Source organism: Amborella trichopoda, chromosome 12 (genome assembly GCF_054954075.1).
Source record: "Amborella trichopoda isolate Santa Cruz 75 chromosome 12, AtrichopodaSantaCruz75HAP2 v2.0, whole genome shotgun sequence".
In the NCBI taxonomy this organism is placed as follows: domain Eukaryota; kingdom Viridiplantae; phylum Streptophyta; class Magnoliopsida; order Amborellales; family Amborellaceae; genus Amborella; species Amborella trichopoda.
This window is the reverse complement of record NC_142347.1, coordinates 367,173-386,388: the sequence shown is the minus strand read 5'-3', so window position 1 is coordinate 386,388 and position 19,216 is coordinate 367,173. Positions and strand designations below refer to the sequence as shown.

The following is a 19,216-nucleotide window of genomic DNA, read 5'->3' as shown; positions in this document are numbered from 1 at the left end:
ACCGAGTATAGTAGTTGCTACTCGGTCCACTTTATACTCGGTCCACTTACTCGCGCTCTCTCGGCAATTTCTTAAAGCGGTCGACTACTTTCTAGTCGGTCGAGTCTCTTACCTGGCAAGTTCCCCGAATTCTCTCGAGTTAGGTTTCCAACTGGATCGAGCAGGAGCCAACTACTCGGCCCGAGTTGTGGTTTCCAACACTCGTTTATATACAAAATTTCATTCTATTTTTTATATTTAAAAATATTTGACAATCATATCTCATTTGTTGAGAATATAAAGCATTTTTAATTTCATCTTTTTTGCTCTATATTTCATTTTAAGCTCAAAATTTATATGTTCAAACTTCAAACTCCTTATCATCATGCACATTAAAAATACCAAAAAATAATTTAAAATAAATAAAATTACCAAACTACCTCTATACTATTTATGACTGACTAATTTGGTAACTTTTAAATATTTTTATATGTATATTATAGTGAGAAACATAGACATAACAAATTTGATCGTAATCTGATGTACAAGAAAAAGAGATAAAATCAAATTACACTTTATATTCTCGCTAGAGGAAATCTGATTGTAAAATATGAAAATATATAATTATTATTTTCAAATATTAAAAATAAAGCATGATTTATCTATAAATTTCCTGAAAATAAAACTGCTTATAAGTTTATTTCATACTTGATGATTGAACACTACCAAACAACATATAATTTAATTTGTTTGAAATCACATCTAATTTGTTATCAATATATTTTTACTGAAACAATCAATTATCAATATTAGTATGTACATACACACATCCCCTAAGATTACTAATTTGGTTGGATATATCTATTCTAATTTGGTTGGACATATGGGTTTCAAATAATAACAATGATCTAATGCAACGGTTATATCATAGTATAATACAACGACACTTTTAGAAAATCATGTTTGTGGTATTTGTATGACCCTAATTTTTGCACACATACTCTCTTCATCTCAATAATCAATCCCTAAAAAAAAAAATTCAATTTGAATCCTAGATATGGTAAAAAATGAGTCCCCTCCAAAAACGAATCTAAACCATTCATTTTGTGAACTTCAATATCTTAGCCTTTATGAACTCAAAATTATTTTTTTCTTTTTTAACATTGTTCATCTAATGATAATAAAGCCATCCAAAAAAATTAGAAATAAAAAAATCCTTTTAAGGCTTAGATTTAAGTATCTCACCAAAATGAACGGCCTATGTTAATTGGGCTAAAAAAATACTTTCTAAGTTGTGTTTTCAAATTTTTCTTTTTTGTAATTGTTCATTAGAATATATATATATATATATATATATATATATATATTTAAAAAAAAAAAATTGAAACAAACAAATGACCATAAGACGATTTTTTAAAATTATTACATCATATTACGTTGCATGGAATCATTGCTCAATAATTAATTAGGTAGGGACGCGTTCGGTTCAACTAAAACCGGATCTCAAGGCGAGGAAGTGACTTACATGTGGCTATTCATAAAACCCTTACGAAAGCAACAGTTTGAAGTCCAATTCAATATATACATCTTCCTAAAATAAAATAAAAGTAAATACCTTTATTAATAAGTCAAATTAAAAACATATAATAATGACAATTGGCATATACAATACATCGAGTTGCGATTTTCATAACCCAACTGCACATAAATCGGATATACATTTGAAATAGAGGCCCAAGGCATTACATATCATCATCGATACATAAATTTATCAAGTCATGTATTCCTTTAGTGAAGAAAAATATTTCTATTTTGCATGTCCAATCATTGATCCCAGAAATTTCTATAATAAATTCAGCAGGTAGCTAGAATAGTTCCTTATTCATGATTTTGCGGTTACAGCGGTAAACAAGTTCAAAAAATTAGGAATGGGTTGATGTCAAATGAAACGAGTTTTTCTCATTGCGAAACTCTTGACCCACCGAGGGGAATGGGTTTGCGGTATCAATGGTTAGGGTGGTGGATTCTTCAACACAACATCCCACCCTCCATTAATATATCCCGACAGAAAACTCTTATGAGTTCTTTCAAGCCATTATGAGAGCTAAAACTAAGGTTTGAAAGTACACCTTACTTTATTGTTTAAGGTGGGTGGATGCCTTACATAAACCGTCGTTTCAAGGCCCTAAGATCTAGAATGACTTTTAATAGATAAATCAGCTCAGAATTTGAAGTTCCGAACCGGCTCATTTCTCTATTTCCATACGGTTCGTTCTCTCTCACGCATCTGTAAGCATGCCTCGTAGAAAGATCTGAACAAAGCATTTTATCCATCGTATTTTGGTCTTACTTCCAAACTGCTACACAGAGTTCTCATGGTCCACGTTTCAACGATGGCATGTTATGTTGGTCATGTACCTTATTCATCTCTCTTTCTCCATAGATTTGGTCAGGTCTTTGAAAGCACCAGTGGGTCACAAGACTCGTGCTACACGGAGTTCTAATGGTCTACCTTCCAACGATGGCATGTTATGTTGGTCATGTACCGTATTCATCATCTCTCTTTCTCCATAGATTTGGTCAGTCTTTGAAAACACCAGTGGGTCATAAGACTCGGTCCCTGGCCGAGCAGAGTAATTCGATTTTTGGGCCGAGCCCAGCCAAGTCAAAAAGTGCTAAAAAAATTTAAAAAAAAAAATACAAAAAAGTCCAAAAAATTGGAAATTATGTTTAAAATAAAATTAAGCAAAACACATCTAAATGACGTTAAAAAAATAGTAGAAAAATGAATTTTAAAAAATCAATCAATGACATGGCAGTATTTTAGAAATAATCCCTAAAAAAAAAGTAAGCGAGTATTTATGAAGAAAACATTCTCAATATTTGCCAAAATGATAGAAAACATTAAAACATATTACAAATAAATTTCTTTTTTTTTTTAGATTTTTATTATTTTTTTGAATTTTTTTAAAATTATGAGTAAGAGAAACCAACTCGAGATACTCAGATTCATCAGGGTGACGAGTCCGAGATACTTGGACGAATCTGAATTGGCTCGCTCGAGTTTTCCCACATTGGATTTGCCAACTTTGCTTCTTTAGTGATGAACTGTTAAATACTGCCCCTCATTATTGGATTGGCTTTGTTTTTATCATTAGCTATTAACTGAGGAAAATTGTTTCACACCGGCTGCACCGTACTTTTACATATGCACCATATTTTTACATATGCGGTCCTGTAAAGCATCTATCTTAAAGATAGATGTAAAATAGGTGGTCCATCTAAAAATAATTGTAGCCAACAATCCTAATGTTTTTTTAACATAATTATTATTTTTAGTTTTCAAAAAAACAGAAATTCATATTCATGATCTCCATGTTAAAGATTATATATACTCTAAAAATTAAGATCAAATTATATTTAAAAAACATATTTATTGCCAAGCCCGCATTTCTAAAATATGCGGGCTGGCCGCATGCTACCCGTGTTCAAACTCTGCAATCCATTGTTTAAACAATAGAGGCGGCGGGCGGTCAATGATGCTGATAGATGAGGATGAAACGATACGATGTGGGTTCATATATAACGAAAATTATAAAACCCTTCCGATACTTTTTAAATCACATTTGCCAGCTTAACACTTTTAACTCTTTTTTTTCTTAAACCCCAAAGTAAAAAAAGTACTTTTTTGTTTTCCAAAAAAGACCCTATACAAACACTCGGTTCTATTTGTTTTTTTTGCCTGTATTGGATCCGGTCTGATACAAATTGTGCCACACCAGTTCTAGGTCCTTATTAAAACCCTTCCAACATAATAGGGACAAATTGGTTTGAGACAACCAACTTTAGTAAATGTAAGATAGTCCAACACATTATGTCAAACCGACTTTAATGAAAAAAAGCCATGTGCTTAACTAACTTCAAAAGCGACCAAAAAAGAAAAAAAAAAAAGGAAGAAAATGCATTTAAAAAAGGAAAAAATTTATTTAAAACCGAAGCTCTAAACAATCAAATTAGCCCACCTCAAAAATTTCCCTAAAATAAGTAGTTTTGATGCCCGAATATCTTCAAATTGATCATCTCAACATCAAAATGCATGGACATGAGAAAATAAATAAATTTCAAGTTTTGAAAATAGTACATCTTGTAATGCATTTTTGGATCATCAATTTTCAAGATTTTCAAGTTTTCATATATCCACTCGATCTACACTATTTTTAAAGCTTTAAATTTTATAACTAAAGATGAAAATATATTTTAAGGTTATCACAAAGATGTCCAATATTGAAACCATATTTCTCGATACTATTTGAAGGTGCACTTTACTTTAATTGTTTAGAGCCTTAGCTCTATACAAACCGCACCCTTTAGAAAAAGGGTATTTTAATAAATAAATAAAAAATCTACTTGTTTACTTTTTGGGGTCAAAAACACCAAAATAGTTTTCAAGTTGGTGATATGCTTTAAAAAGTATAAGAGTTGAGGTTTAAAAAGTATTAAGAGTTAGCCCACCCAAATATGAGTCAATGCATTGACAGCTACTCTCTTACAGATGACAAGGAATGCATTCTCTCTATCTGGGACTTTTCTATCTTCCATAGGTACATACAACATGAATTTATTAAAAGAGAACAATATGGAAAAATACAAAAAGAGCTCAACAACAAAAATGGCCAAAGTACCTTTGAAATCAAAGGTTCTTTCAGCTTATGACACTCCCTTTCAGAGAATCACGGAACTCATAAATAGGCAACATTAACAGATAAGAGCATGGATTAGAACAATAACGAAAGAGAGATTACAGATAATCACCTTGGTACCAAACCATTATTTTTCATCATACAAAAATACTTGGTGGGAACAGTGGCTCCTCCCTGAGCACACAGCTCGACCACTGCTGGGGCATGCCCATAAAAGCTCCTCCCATTGTCCAAGAGTACGCAAGGGTCCTGAGGACGCCTATGCCACACCACCTGAGGTGGCACCAGGTCATCCAAATCCGCCTTCTTCCAAAAATGACCGCCCCTCCACGGCTCATGCCTGAACAAACCACACAGTCTCACCTTGTGCCCTGATGGACCGACATGAACCTCACCACAATACTTGCAAACCTTGACAGGATACACCAACATCAACTTCTTAATACCTAATCTCATCCTCTCCCATGCATCCAAAGTCCTCTGTGCAATAGATTGTAGCTCCTCAGGCAAACCCACTAAGTCTCCAAAGCTCTTGACAGAGCTTGACCCATTTGAATGATGAAGATCATGGCTTGATTCCTTTGAACTAAAATTATGAAGGGTCTTGGAAATATCAGCTACGGTTTGATTGCATTGCTCGATAATCAAGCTTAGCCCATCCCCACTATGACTATGACTATGGGAATGGTTCAATCCATTTGAACTCATACTATGATTATCATGGGCGCTGGAAATACTAGCTCCAGCCTGATCGCATAGCTCAAGAACGGCGGGTATACGTTCATAATCGAATCTCTCATCATGTTTTATGACATCCTGGAACATGGTTCGGAGATGGTAAGCATCAACAGGAACAAGAATATGTTCAAAACCACCATTGATCCAACGGTGCAATTGTTTTTTGGCCCCACGCCTATAGCCACAACAGGTGCGGATTTGATGGCCCTCTTCACCGACGTATACCTCTGAACAGAACCTGCACATGATTTCATGCTGCTAGGTCACTGTCTCAAGCTGATATGAGTATTATTTCTAAACCATTTGTAAAGAACAGTATGATATAAAAATGTGGAGTTTTACAAACAAAATAGAAAGCAACAAGCACATGTGCTTTCTAATCACAAAATTCACAAAACGTAGCCCAAAGGAATGGGAAGAATAATCCATGAATAGATTCTAGTAGAGAAAACAGATGCGCACAAGTATTTTGAACTGCTTGGAAACAAAGAGTATCAAGATGATTTAAAATGGGAAAAAAATGATATATATCCGGGACACAGCACTATCTTACATGAAAGAGTAGAAAAGTTGAATCTAGTTAATAATTTATGTATTCTCCACAGGAATGTACAACTGATATTTCTGCATTTCCTCTGAGTCGCATAGCTCCTCAATGGAGAGGAGCTATGCCACTCAAAAGAATTAGATCAATTTGTTGCTCAAAAGGGAGATTAGGTATCACAGGAATAGGCAAGAACCACATCCTATTTCTGTTTGAACATGGGGAAGATTTAAATGAAGTCCTCGAGGACAGACCCTAGTTCTTAAGTGTCTGGGACATACATTTAGAGAGGGAATGGTGGGAAATTACTAGAAATAGCAGTCCTTAGCACCATGCCAGGATGGATTCGTGTACAAGAACCACCCATAATTGTTGGTCAATTTCATCACTAGGTCGAATTGCAGCAACAGTGGGATGACCTGCCACCACGGATATCTAAAACGAATGAGCACAGACAGTTGAAACATGCTCGAGTATGTGTGAAATTGAACTCCAACGAGAGCTCCCTAAAGAGGTAGTGGTCAACTAGGAGATAGCAAATGTTTCACACGGGCCATCAAATATAAGTGCATTCCCAAACTGTGCGCTAACTGTGGTCGATTATGCCATAGATATAGTTTAGAACTAGTATAAATACATTTTAGAGTCTACATCCAAGAGCAATATATTGGTTATTGCGTAAAAGTTGGTTCTTCAAGATTTTGGTGGTGTTGATTCCATCACTGAAGTATTGATTCCTCAAGTGTGCTCCAATTCCAAAAGCCATAATCCTTGGCACACCGGTTTCAAAAACGTTAGGTCTGAACACTCTATATCCATGTCAGGACCCAATATTCAACAGCATTCTATGAGCTATTAATTGGAAAGTTTCTTCTTCAAGCCTTTGGTGGTGTTGATTCCATCATTGAGGTCTTGATTCCTCAAGCCCTCTTGCGCTGCCAATTCTCTCTATCCAGTCCTCACTCTCTCCTTTCCACACCTCAACAACCAAGCATCTTCCATGCCTCTACCCCACACAGTCTTCTATATCCTTCTATCCATCCGAGACTAGCCACACCCTCTCATCAACCCCAACCTTCCACAACCGTCTATGACACCTCATCAATCATTCCCATGCTACCTAACCCTAATAGGGCACATGTGCAACAGTCCATCAAATGCCGACACATGTAAGACCTATCACAACACTCTAAACCTTCTCATGCCTAGCTTATAAAGCTAATAAACCTAGGGCCCTAACCACTCAAAACATATACATCCTTTAACCTTAATCTTAGTTCCATAATCAAACACTCAAAACCCTCATGTGGAAATCATCTATCCTTTTTTGGGTAAGTAAAGATAAGTCAGTGGGGATTTGAGCCCCTACCCTATAGTGAGAATAGAGTCAAGAGACTTTATCATAAGGTTCAATGGTACCACCACCAAGTCCCTAGCCCATTCTCAAAACCATCCGTCTTGCCCTACATATATATTCATAACATTCGCTATATTAGGCATCTCACATGATGGAAGCAAGTTGAGAGAGGCAAGAGAGGCTATAAATTTCATGAACGTTTTGGTTTGGATTGCATTCGAACCAGCCATTGTCTCATGTTTTGCTGCAGAGTAAGTTTCTCAATATATTCAGTTACAGCAACTCAGGTACCATAGACTTCAAACTTACCCAAAAAGCATCAAAAGCTTCATCACCATAGTTAGTTCAAACTTCATGTCATGCGGGTCAATCGGTTCAATATCTTCCTTTATCTCCAAGAAAGAATAGTTAACAATGAGCTTGATGATTTCAGTGGTAAAAGGGCCAAACAGTCAGGTATTCTAATTGTTTCTTTAGGGAAGCATTTATCTTTCCTTGGCAAAGTAAAGCATGCCTCAAACTGAACTAAGACTTTCCCAAAGCAGACAGAATCAAACTATTTCTTTTTCTTGACCAAATTAAAGTAAGACCCAAATAGATATGAACATATTGATTTGTTACCGCTCTCTCCTTACATGGGCGGCAATCCTGCTCCAACAACATGATTCTATGGTCTTGCATCGGGATCGTGGCCCATGTTGGGTAAGCATGATACTAAGCCAATTGGACTCGGTCAATAGGTTAAACCACCGCCATTCTTTATATTTTTCAAGGAAAGAAAGAATAAATGCATATCCATCATAAAAGAGGAAACAACATTTGCATATTAATAAAAAAGAAAGGAAGAATTATTCAAGTCCATGTTCTGAAAAAATTTCAAAGGATTAAATATTCAGAATTAATCACAGAGATTTTTATTTATGTTTTATAATGTTAACATTGTATTGATGGAAAGATAAAACATAACACAGAGAGAAATTTAACGTCCGTACTCCCAAAGCCACATTTAATCTAGGGAATGGCCGGTCCAACATTTCTCACAAATGGCTATGGGGTTGTGACCCATCATCTTTTAAAATGTGTACAAGAAAGAGAATAATCTCTCTCTCTCTCTCTCTCTCTCTCTCACACACACACACACACACCCCTCCTCACACACACCCACACACCAAACTCAAAAATGCTGTCAACACTTGAGAAAAGCTAGTTAACACTTCTCGGAAAGGCCACTGTGCCTTTTTTTCTTTTTCTCCTTGTTTTGTGTCAAGCAGGCCAGGGCTGCATCTTGGCCATCATTATGAGTGTCTAGAATACAAGACACACTTCACCAATTTCCAGAGCATATGCCCGCACATATGTCAGTAATTTTGCATATGCATGTCTAGTAGTTCGAGATACATATTTAATTTTCATTCATTTTGAAACAATTTGAATGAAATATACTAATTATATATATGAATACACAATTGCCAATATGTACACATGGTGACACGTTAGCATTATATGGAAGTCTAAAAGTTGGAAACATTTTGATCTTTTGGTGGGAAATGTTCTTCATTTTGGATAATGAAACCATTCCGTTACTACCAACCCACAGAAAGACAGCCTCTCTTTCCTGTCAGAGTGTGAAAAAAGAAAACAGCTGTCAGACATCGACCTTGTTAAACACAAACTACACACGTCTTGTGTCTTTGAGACAGGCCATAAACAAACACAAAAGTATGCTATCAAGATGTGTGCACAAACACATTGGAATGTATATATGCGCTCAACCACAGGTATAGTAGATTCTCTGACAGTAAGATGGACTATTACAATATGGTCTAAATCAACCACTCCCCATTAAGGTCCATGCCAGGTGGACTGGTTGATGGCATGTGGGATGGTTGGTCCTGGAAGGCACCAAGTAGGTTTCACCAAATTACTTGCAAGCTTGAATTTTCTTTTTCTTTTTCTTTTTCATTTTATTTGATCATTGTTTGCCGTTTGTTAAAAATTGAAAACATTCAATAGAGTAATACTATGTGAATCGAAAGCATGCCCACTTTTACATATATAATAGAATGAAAAAGTTATAACAAATGATGGGAATAAAATCTTAAAAAACAGATGGACTTACTTGCATGCCTTTACTGGAATAAACTTTATAAGGGTAGAAACACCATCAACAACTTCCCCTCTAGCCTTAAGGACATCATTAGCAACAGGGACCATGTTTCTCACAGGATAATCCTTGGCCCTACTTCTTAGTCTTTCAAGGATCATAGGTCGAAGCTTTTGCCACTCAGCTTTTGACTTATAACATCTGGAAGGAATGAGGCAGTTGTAAAGTTTTCCTGAGACATGGACTTGAACTCTCTGCTTCCAGGCCATGACAACTGCGTAGTTAATGAAACAAATACACTGTGTTAATTGGGATTCCTTCCATAAGAAATAATCGAGTACAAAATTTTTGCATTTTCCTCTTTTCTTTTTTTTTACACTGTGTTAATTGGGATTCCTTCCATAAGAAATAATCGAGTACAAAATTTTTGCATTTTCCTCTTTTCTTTTTTTTGATAAATATGAGATGTGCACTAGTTTACAGAGATGTATGAAGAAGCACTTGAGAATGGCCTGGGGCCATGGCGGTAGTATTGCCCCATGGTACGACAGTAATATTGAAGTAAATACAAATTTTATCAACCAAGAGATCATAGACTAGAAGTTACCTTACATTTTTTAAATTTCACAGAAAGAATTTAACAAAATAAATGCTGTTCAATGATCAAAGTATTGAATGTTTGACAAATACCACATGAGATATACAACAATGCAAGTTCAAAATATGTGCATGATGACTATGAAGTTGCGATAATCGATAGAAAAACCCTATTTTACAAGGACAGAACACGTCTACTTGAGTCAATATGTACTCAGCATATCCAAAATGGAACCAAAAAGAATGAAATGCAGGACAAGACATATCTGAATGCTACAAAAGTATCCATGCGCCTATGTTATATAAAGAAATTACAGCAAGGAATGCCCTGATATATTTTAAATAATAGAAAACAGGTCATCTAAACTGTTACTTTCCAACAATGGACGGTTGAGATAAAGTGTTCCCCCATTCAAGTCCATAACCAGTTTATCGATTGGTTACATGTAGCACGTTGTTTTTATGCTACAATATCATAGTAGCACAAATGTATCATAATATACAAAACACAAGACTTGTTATTAACATAAAAATTAATATACTAGTGGGCTACACGTGCTTTGAACATGTTGTTCAAGCAAGATATTCCCATTTAACTTCCATCTATATATATATATATATATATATATATATATATATATATATAGACACACACACATATACACATATATATATATGGGAAATAATAGCGTAAGCCAGTGGGCCTACAGCTACATATGAGCCCAACGTTGAATCTGGGCCGATCCAATCATCACGATTGCAGTTCGTATTTTAATTTTAATTTTTTTTCTATAAATTTAAATCACTTGAAATTTTGGGCGTGTGTTCTTTAAAAATAGGATAATCCAATAAAAATATCAAAAAAATATTTCGTGAGAAATAAATTGACCAAAATACCCTCAAAACTTTTGAGGGGCATTTTGGTCGATTTATATCTTACGAATTATTTTTTTAATATTTTTATTAGATGTGCATTGATGAGAAAAATAGATGCCTAAAATTTCACATGTTATGGATTTGTAGAAAAAAATTTAAAATTAAAATACCAAATGAAGTCGTGTCTATCAAATTAACCAAGATTGAATCTGAACCGTTGGGCTCATATGTAGCTATAAGCCCTCTGGTCTACGCTAGCATTTCTATATATATATATATATATATATATATATATATATATATATATATATATACATATATATATGGGTGCAGTTAGTATACGGACGCCTCCGTAGGTGTGGTAGACGTATGGTGCCCTTCAAATTTTATCATGGTATATAATTTTGATGTAAAATGTTATTAGGATTATCTCAAAATCTATTTCTATATCTAATTATAAAATTTTAAATTTCAAAAATGGTTAAAATCAAGTAGATCTATAAACACATGAAAATCTTGACAATGAATGGTGTAGATAATATATTGTAAAATGCACACTTTATGAGACTTAAAAACCTTTTTATTTTTCATAGTCATACATCTCGAAGTCGAGATGATCAATCAAAGGGTTTTTCAACATTAAAACTACCTTTTTCGATGGATTTTTGAAGGGCATCCGTAGTTCTACATTATAAGGTAGCATCCTTATATCAACTTTTTCCTATATATATAGGGTTTTTCTAGAATTCACCATACTAATGGTGATTTTAGAATACCCTACTTCAACATTCTTGACAATATGTTACCCCTATATTGTTTAAAATTACACTAGTTTCCTTATTCGAATCAAATTTTTGGAGGGCATTAGTAGTAATTATAAATGATGCTCAAATTTCAAAATCAAAATGCCAAATTTGAAATACAAGTCAAGCCCACATTCAAAATTCAAAACCAAATTTAAATTTCAAAACCAAGATCATGCCCTACTCTCTCTCTCTAAACAAATTTGGATCAGCGTGGAGTCTCATTCTCTCTCAACCAAGATCATGCCTCACCTTCTCTTTGTGCTAACATCAACCAAGATTTGTGACCCACCTTCTCTCTCGCTTCATGCAATCAAAATATAGAATTTTGCAGTTGTTTTCTCTGCTGCAAAAACAACAGAGAATTGATCTTATGGTGATAGATTCGATTGCAGCTGGTTTCCTTTGGCTGTAGTTGGTGACTACAGGACACTACTGGTTGGTTTGATAGCTGGAGAGAGTAATCAGCAAGGGGTTGGTTTCAACATCAACGTTAGAGGCAAGAGAAAGCGAGAGAGAAAGAGATAACAGGTTCAAAGCAACTTCGTCACTCTCGTGTACCCATCGGACGGCAGCCCTTTTGGGGCTTCCTTAGGGACCGATTCACTCTGCGTAGATTGACTGAACGCATAAAGCCTTGAACTGGAAGGCGATCGTGTCTTTCACAGGAATTCTTGTTACTCAAGTCAGCATTCTCACTTCTGATATCTCCAGGTGTTGTAACCAAAAACCTTCCCCGATTGACAGAACGTCCCACTACTGACACTTGAAAATGCTTTCAAGGTCTCGTTGCTTCGGTGAATCACTTGAGCCTTGATACATTTTCGGTGCCATGGAGCTAGATCAGTGAGCTATTACGCTTTCTTCAAAGGATGACTGCTTCCCAACCCACCTCCTGATTGTCATCGCTCGATCATTTCCTTTTCCACTAAGAGATTGCTTAGGGACCTTAGCGTACGATCTGGGCTGTTTCCCTCTCGACTTTGGATCTTAACACCCAAAGTGTCTGTCTATACAAGCGATCTAGGCCTGTCTTCGGAGTTTCCCTGGGGTTGGTCAAGCTTTTTGGGGGCCACTCTAGCCCATTGAGTGCTCTACCTCGGGCCATCAACATCATACGCTCTACTGAAATAGATTTTGCGGAAAACCAGCTATATCCGATCTTGGTTGGCCTTTCCCCCCTACCCACAAGTCATCCCCATATTTTGCCACATACGTGGGTTCGGTCCTCCAAGGCCTATTAGAGCTCTCTTCAACCTGCTCATGGCTAGATCGATCGGTTTCGGGTCAAATAGGAACAATTGGAAGATTCAACCTTTGGAAAGCGCCTACACCTAATGGCTTAAGCCGATGTTCCCATTTCCTCGCTGACCCATCATGCGAAAGGTACGCCGTTAGAGTGAGTGCGCTCGTCGTTTGGCTCTAAGCTCTGCTCCTTCGACTGATTGTTCGCATCGGATCTCAGGTTCTCTATTGCACTCCCTAAATAGGGTTCTTTTCACCTTTCCCTCACAGTACTTGTACGCTATCGGTCATTGAGGAAGACTTAGGCTTAGAGGGTGGTCCCCCTTTCTCGCGTAAAAGCGATCAAAATTTGAACACGTCGCGTTTTACTGGGAAGGATAGAACCATGGGAATGAATCTACAGGGCTATCACATTCTTTGGCCAGATCTTCCTACCTTTTCACAATTCCCGAACCAACGGTTTTTCCATCATCCAATCCACAACAAATCGAATGAAACCAACGAGAACGAGTTACACGAGCTTAATAGGAGCCTATGAAAACTAGTTTGTTAGGCTGATCGAGAACGAGTTACGTTTAAACAAGTGCAATTCTACGAAACGAGCCTAATAGGAAAGGAAGCGAAGTGCATAAGCACTGAGCGTGCCATGAGCGAAGCAAGAGGAACGAGGCTAAGCGGCTTCGCACCTTTGCTCCGTTCCGCTTCGCGAATGACAGAAGATTGAATTGCTTTGCTTTGCTAGAGCGAAGCTTCGTGGTAAGCTTCGTGTTTCTTTTTCTTCAAAGCCCCAATCCGCTCTCGCTCGCCACTAGTAAGGGGGTCTCGGTTGATTTCCCTTCCTTTAGCTACTCAGATGTTTCAATTCGCTAAGTTTTCAAAGTCCAAAGAGCGCAGACTAACCACGGAGCTTGGATAAGGTTTCCCGATCGGAGATCCATGGATCACAGACGATATCTCCCCATGGCCTTTCGCCTCTTCAAGCGTCCTTCCTTCTCAAAGCCCGGGCATCCATCCAATGCATTGGGTGCACTGAACACCAACATAATCTCGATGCAAGCAAGGTCTAATGGCTGGGCTATTTGCTGTTGCGAAGCAAAAGCTAGGGGGGCAAGGCAAGTCTTGTCAAAGCCAGCAAACTACAACTCGAAAGCAAGAAGCAAGAAGCAAGAAGCAAGAAGCAAGAAGCAAGGGGGCACGTTAGCGCATCTGTTTTCTTGCTGGAGTACGCTAGTGCCTAACAAACTACAGCTCGAAAGCAAGAAGAAAGGGCGCGTTAGCGCCGCTAGCGCATCCGTTTTCTCGCAAGAAGCAAGGGCACGTTAGCGCCGCGCATCCGTTTTCTTGCTTGTCTTTGGCTCAAAAGCCTACGTGCGCGCTAGCGCACTGTAGTTTTCTTCGCAGCTAGCGCGCACTGTAGTTTTCTTCGCAGCTAGCGCGCCCAGCAAGAAAATGTATGCGGTAGCGTGCTCTTCCGTTGCTTGGTGTAGTTTTCTTCGCTTCAACAACGAGGGCTTTGACATGACTTGGCTTGGCCAAACAAAACTCAAAATACATCAACAACCCCTATTCCTGAAGTGAACGGCCGCTTTCTTGGAACTAAGAGGGGGTTCAACAACTACATCCTTGGTTCATAAACACAACTAGACCCAACGAGTGGAGTACATAAGTACGGTGCGAGCCATGAGCAGCCGCTTTCAGTTCAAGTTCATTATAGAAGGCTGGCTTGTGTTTGTTCAACAACTACACCAAGGGCTTGAAATTCACTCTATAAGCTCTGAGTGGGCTTGTTTGTTCTACTTGGGGGCAGAGAGAGCGAGCAGGGAAAGAATAGGTAACTTGGGAGCAGAGCAGAGAGAGAGAGAGATTAACACTGATGCAAAATCAGCAGCATAATGACTTTTTTTTAATCACAAAAAGTGAGCTACAAATCTTTCCAAAATGGTTCAATATGATCCAATAACATTATTCAATTGTTTAATCAACATGTTACAGCATAAGCATGATGAATTTCAAGTAAATAATGATCAAATCACAAAAAGGACTTGGTGATGTTGCTGAAAAATCAGCAGCATGTGTGATTGAATTTGGTCATTCTAAAAACAACTAAAACTCCTTTGAAGTGATCAAATAGATCTTAAGAACATCAACCAATGAATTATGAACAAGAACACCTTAAGCTTGATATCTTCATGTAAAATTTAATCAAAATACAGAATTTTGTTGTTGTTTTCTCTGCTGCAAAAACAGCATAGAATATTAGTAAGAGGAAGGTGGGGGAATGGGGATGAGAATGGATGGAGTTGAATGGGGGCATGGAGAACGGGTGTTGAGGAGAAGAGGCGGGAGATGAAAACGGGTTTGGTGGAGAGAAAAAAATAGAAAGATAATTACCAATAAAGTCAAATGTTTCAAAAATTTAGAGGGACTCCTAATTACTCTGTCGCCCTTTCTTAATTTGATAAAAAAGAAGAGATTAAAGTAATTTTGATAAATAAAAGGGCAATCTACTGTCCAAAGTTTGGGAGTAGAGTATTCTAAAATCACCATTAGTGTGGTGCATTCTAGAATAACCCATATATATATATATATATATATATATATATATATATATATGGAAAAATCTTCCCAATGCCTATAGGCAAAAATAAACAGTGATTTCGCCTATGCTCATCACCATCCAAAGTTCATCGTATGGTCACGGTTGTTCGGTAGTGTTTCAATTTTCATTTTTTTTCTACATATCGAAATGATCTAGAATTTGGAGCATGTGTATATCTTAGTGAGATGCACCTAATAAAAATATGGAAAAAATAATTCGCAAAATATAAATTAACCAAAATACTTCCCATAAATTTTTGGGGGTATTTTGGTCAATTTATATTTTACAAATTATTTTTTTATATTTTTATTAGATTCGCCTATTTTTGATGAATTGACACTCCAAATTTCATATCATTCCGATTTATAGAAAAAAAAATGAAAATTGAAACACTACCGGACAACTGTGACCGTGCGATAAAATTTGGATGGTGATGAGGGTAGGCGAAATCACTGTTCATTTTCTCCTATAGGCGTTTTGTAGTATCTTCCTATATATATATATATATATATATATATATATATAGATTCACTTAATGTGAATTTTATCTGTAGGATTAGTTTCAACTTTCTAATAATCCCCAAAAATCAAAATTGATGCTTTCCATCATATACAATAAGTTACTTCTCATAGCTTTCATATCATGGACTGCTCCAATTGTGAACAGAAAACATTTACATAAAATTTAGACATAAACCAATATGGCCATTTCATGATTAGGTTGGATCATACAATATGAGAGGGAACAATAAGAGGAAAACATTTGACAATAGGTGGTCCTACTACCATTTTACCATCCATAGACACTGTGTTGTGAAATATTAAGGTTCATGGGTACTTTTTTATATCTATTAAGAATGAAGGCCACACTATAACCACCCTATAAGCCAAGTAATTATCCCAAAAGATAGAAGTTGTTAAAAACCAAATTTTGAAACAAATAAAATGTGATCTTTGACGCATACATAACAATCAGCCACCATAAGAGATGTTAAAATTTCAATATCATAGACTGCGATTGTCAAACAATTTCAAGTAGCCAAAAGGTAGTCTTAGACTCAAAGTTAGCAGTGCACCTTTTAATTGATAAAGACGGCATGGAATTACTGGACATAGAAGAGATGGGTATTGGAAGGTAACCTTTACACATCCAATCCAATTTGGATGGTTTTTTCTGAATAATAGTATTGAATCAATAACTCTAAGTTGCTTCTATAATGGTGGTGAATAATTGTGTACAGTGGAACACTTATCATTAAACCTAAAGACTATTCCAAAATAATATACTTCAAATCCACCGGTTTACTGTAAGTCCACTTAGTTCTCATTGTAGAGGAGATATAGAAACAAATAAAAGGAAAGAATGTACATTTCAACTAAAAACAACCAAAGGCCAAAAAGATTTTAAGTAAAAGAAGGAGTGAATGTGGGCTCAATTTTATCATATTCTTTGTTCCTACATTTTGTTTTAATGCAGCAAATGACTTCTATTATGGTAAAATCAATTCACTGAATACAAAGAACTCACAATAGAAACATCCAAAAAAAAATTATGCTGAGATATTAAACAGGCACACAACCATAATGAACAAAACTACAAATATAATCCTAGTTATCAAAGAAGATTAAAAAAATGTTTGCATACAAAATGTCAAACAAGATTCTCCTCCACATCCAGCAAACAACCAGCAAACCCAACAACCTCTTTTTTTCTTTTTTTTTATAATTGCAAACACATTAGATTCCAACACTACAGATGATCACAATCTACGATGAATTGCATTTTGTGGTTTTCAAATATCAAATGAGTCCAGTCAAAATTTTAAAAAAATATATATTAAAAAAAAAAAGAGTATATTATAAATCCATAGCTGGAAAAGGCAAAAACTAAATAAATTAATAATGAAAATACAAAACCTTCTTTTTTTCCTGCCAAATACACATATCTGATCTTTCCCTATTAAGAGCATTAAAAAATCCAAGTCACTGAGAACTACAACTCCTCTCTTCCTTCGTTGCAGCCTCCGAAGAAGCGTGCAAAGGAAGTTCAGTTGAGAAACCCTGAAGTAAAAGGTAAATGAAAAATTAAAAAACCCTATTGATTCATACTCATATCACAGTAGAAAATCTAGACTCATTTTCTGTTTTGTTTTTAGCCCTGAGTCTCGTGTCATAGTTAGCAAATCGCCTTTTAACGGGCGATTTTTTCAAAAATTCCGTGTTTTTTATGGAAACTAAACGACGACGTTTTGAAAAGGTCGGAAAAAAATCACATAGTTTTTATAAAAACGTTTAAAACGCGCTTTTTTCATAATACGATTAAAATCAGGCCAAAAAAGCGTATCTTTTTTCACCTATAATTTTTGTTTCTTTTGAAAGATTTTTTTTTCTCCTGTTTTGTGCATTGGAGCCATTGCTACTTTGCTTTTGAAAAAAAATATTGTTTCAAAAAAAAAAACCTAAAATAGAAACTTTTATCCCCACTGTGTTCTTCAAAACCTCAGTTGCAGATTGAAGGTATGAATTTTGTTTTCCCATTTTTTAAAAAACTTAAACGAATATATGCAGATTTCAGTTGTTATTTTGGAAAATCATTGTGTAAATGAAATACTGTTTATAGAAAATCATTTTGTCTAAGTAAATCATTGCGTAAAAAAAATCATATACATGCAGATTTCTGTGATTATTTGTGATAATTGTTTTTATGAAAATACTGCTTATGGCACAAATTAGAGCTCAAAACATAGTCTTTTACTGATGAATGAGAAGCAGAGAGTGTGACTACAGGACCAAGTAATCAATATAGTGTATACTGTAAACTCACAGGAGCAAGCAATTGTACATATAGGATTAGTTCCCCAAACTTAATCCTTCAGCTCTGCTTGCTGTTTCCCCAAGAAAATGAAAAACCCTCTTCATTTTCTCTCTCTAAAAATTAGGGCCTCTTCACAAATCAGTATAGTTAGTGCTTCTCTCAAACAACATCCCAAATCAGAAAGAAATACTCTCTTCAAACTATCCCAAATCAGCATCCTATCTTCCTTTTCTCTCTCTAAAAATCAATTAGGGCCTCTTCCATTACGGTTTGTGAAGCCAATGCCCTCTTCTTTCTTCCTTCTTCTCTCTCTATAAACCCTAATGGCTATGAGCCCAGCCCTATGTTTTTCTCTTCCTTCTTCCTTCTCTCTCTAAACCGTAAACACAGAGATTTGAAACCCCAATTTCTGCGAGCTTCTTTTCGATTAAAGAAATTTATAAAACTTTAACCAATCAGGATACCATATTTAAATCATCGTGATGGGAAAACAAAAATCATGTATTTTTTTTTTTTTATTATTATTATTTTTTTTGTACCCACACGATATTGAGGTATTTAATGAATAAATTTATACAATATATTTATCATTTTAAAGTATTTAATGAATAAATTTATATAATATACTTGTTTTTGATATATAATAAATAAGTATAATGTTTTTTAATATTTTAATAGGTAGATTTGTATGTAAATTTTTTTGGATATATACTAGTTAATTATGTATTTAATATTAGATGATTGAATGAAAGTCACGAGACATTTAAATTAATTGATTTAATTATATTAATTTAATAAAAAAATTATAGATGAATTAGCTATTGATAGCTTTGACATAATTTTTATTTTTTAAAATTTC

The 19,216-nt window shown here is 35.6% G+C and overlaps 1 protein-coding gene across 2 annotated transcripts; it reads right to left on the bottom strand.

Moving 5' to 3' along the window:
• Nucleotides 1-4,734: 4,734 nt before the first annotated feature.
• APO4 (APO RNA-binding protein (DUF794)) lies at nucleotides 4,735-18,777 on the bottom strand. Of its 2 annotated transcripts, XM_088854560.1 has the most exons (4): nucleotides 18,367-18,777; nucleotides 17,460-17,603; nucleotides 9,438-9,696; nucleotides 4,735-5,655 (listed from the first exon to the last, which is right to left on the bottom strand). In XM_088854560.1, the coding sequence occupies exons 3-4, from the start codon at nucleotides 9,689-9,691 to the stop codon at nucleotides 4,788-4,790; spliced, it is 1,122 nt and encodes a 373-aa protein (XP_088710686.1). In that variant the 5' UTR covers nucleotides 9,692-9,696; nucleotides 17,460-17,603; nucleotides 18,367-18,777; the 3' UTR covers nucleotides 4,735-4,787. The 2 variants fall into 2 exon arrangements, with proteins under 2 accessions (XP_088710686.1, XP_006836549.1); XM_006836486.4 differs by lacking the exon at nucleotides 17,460-17,603.
• Between the last annotated feature and the right edge of the window lie 439 nt (nucleotides 18,778-19,216).

Excerpts from the sequence above, each read along its gene's own strand:
- APO4 (XM_088854560.1), bottom strand. The coding sequence starts at position 9,691 with ATGGCCTGGAAGCAGAGAGTTCAAGTCCATGTCTCAGGAAAACTTTAC. Across the intron at positions 5,656-9,437 it reads ATTCCAGTAAAGGCATGCAA|GTTCTGTTCAGAGGTATACG; the intron begins GTAAGTCCATCT and ends AATCATGTGCAG.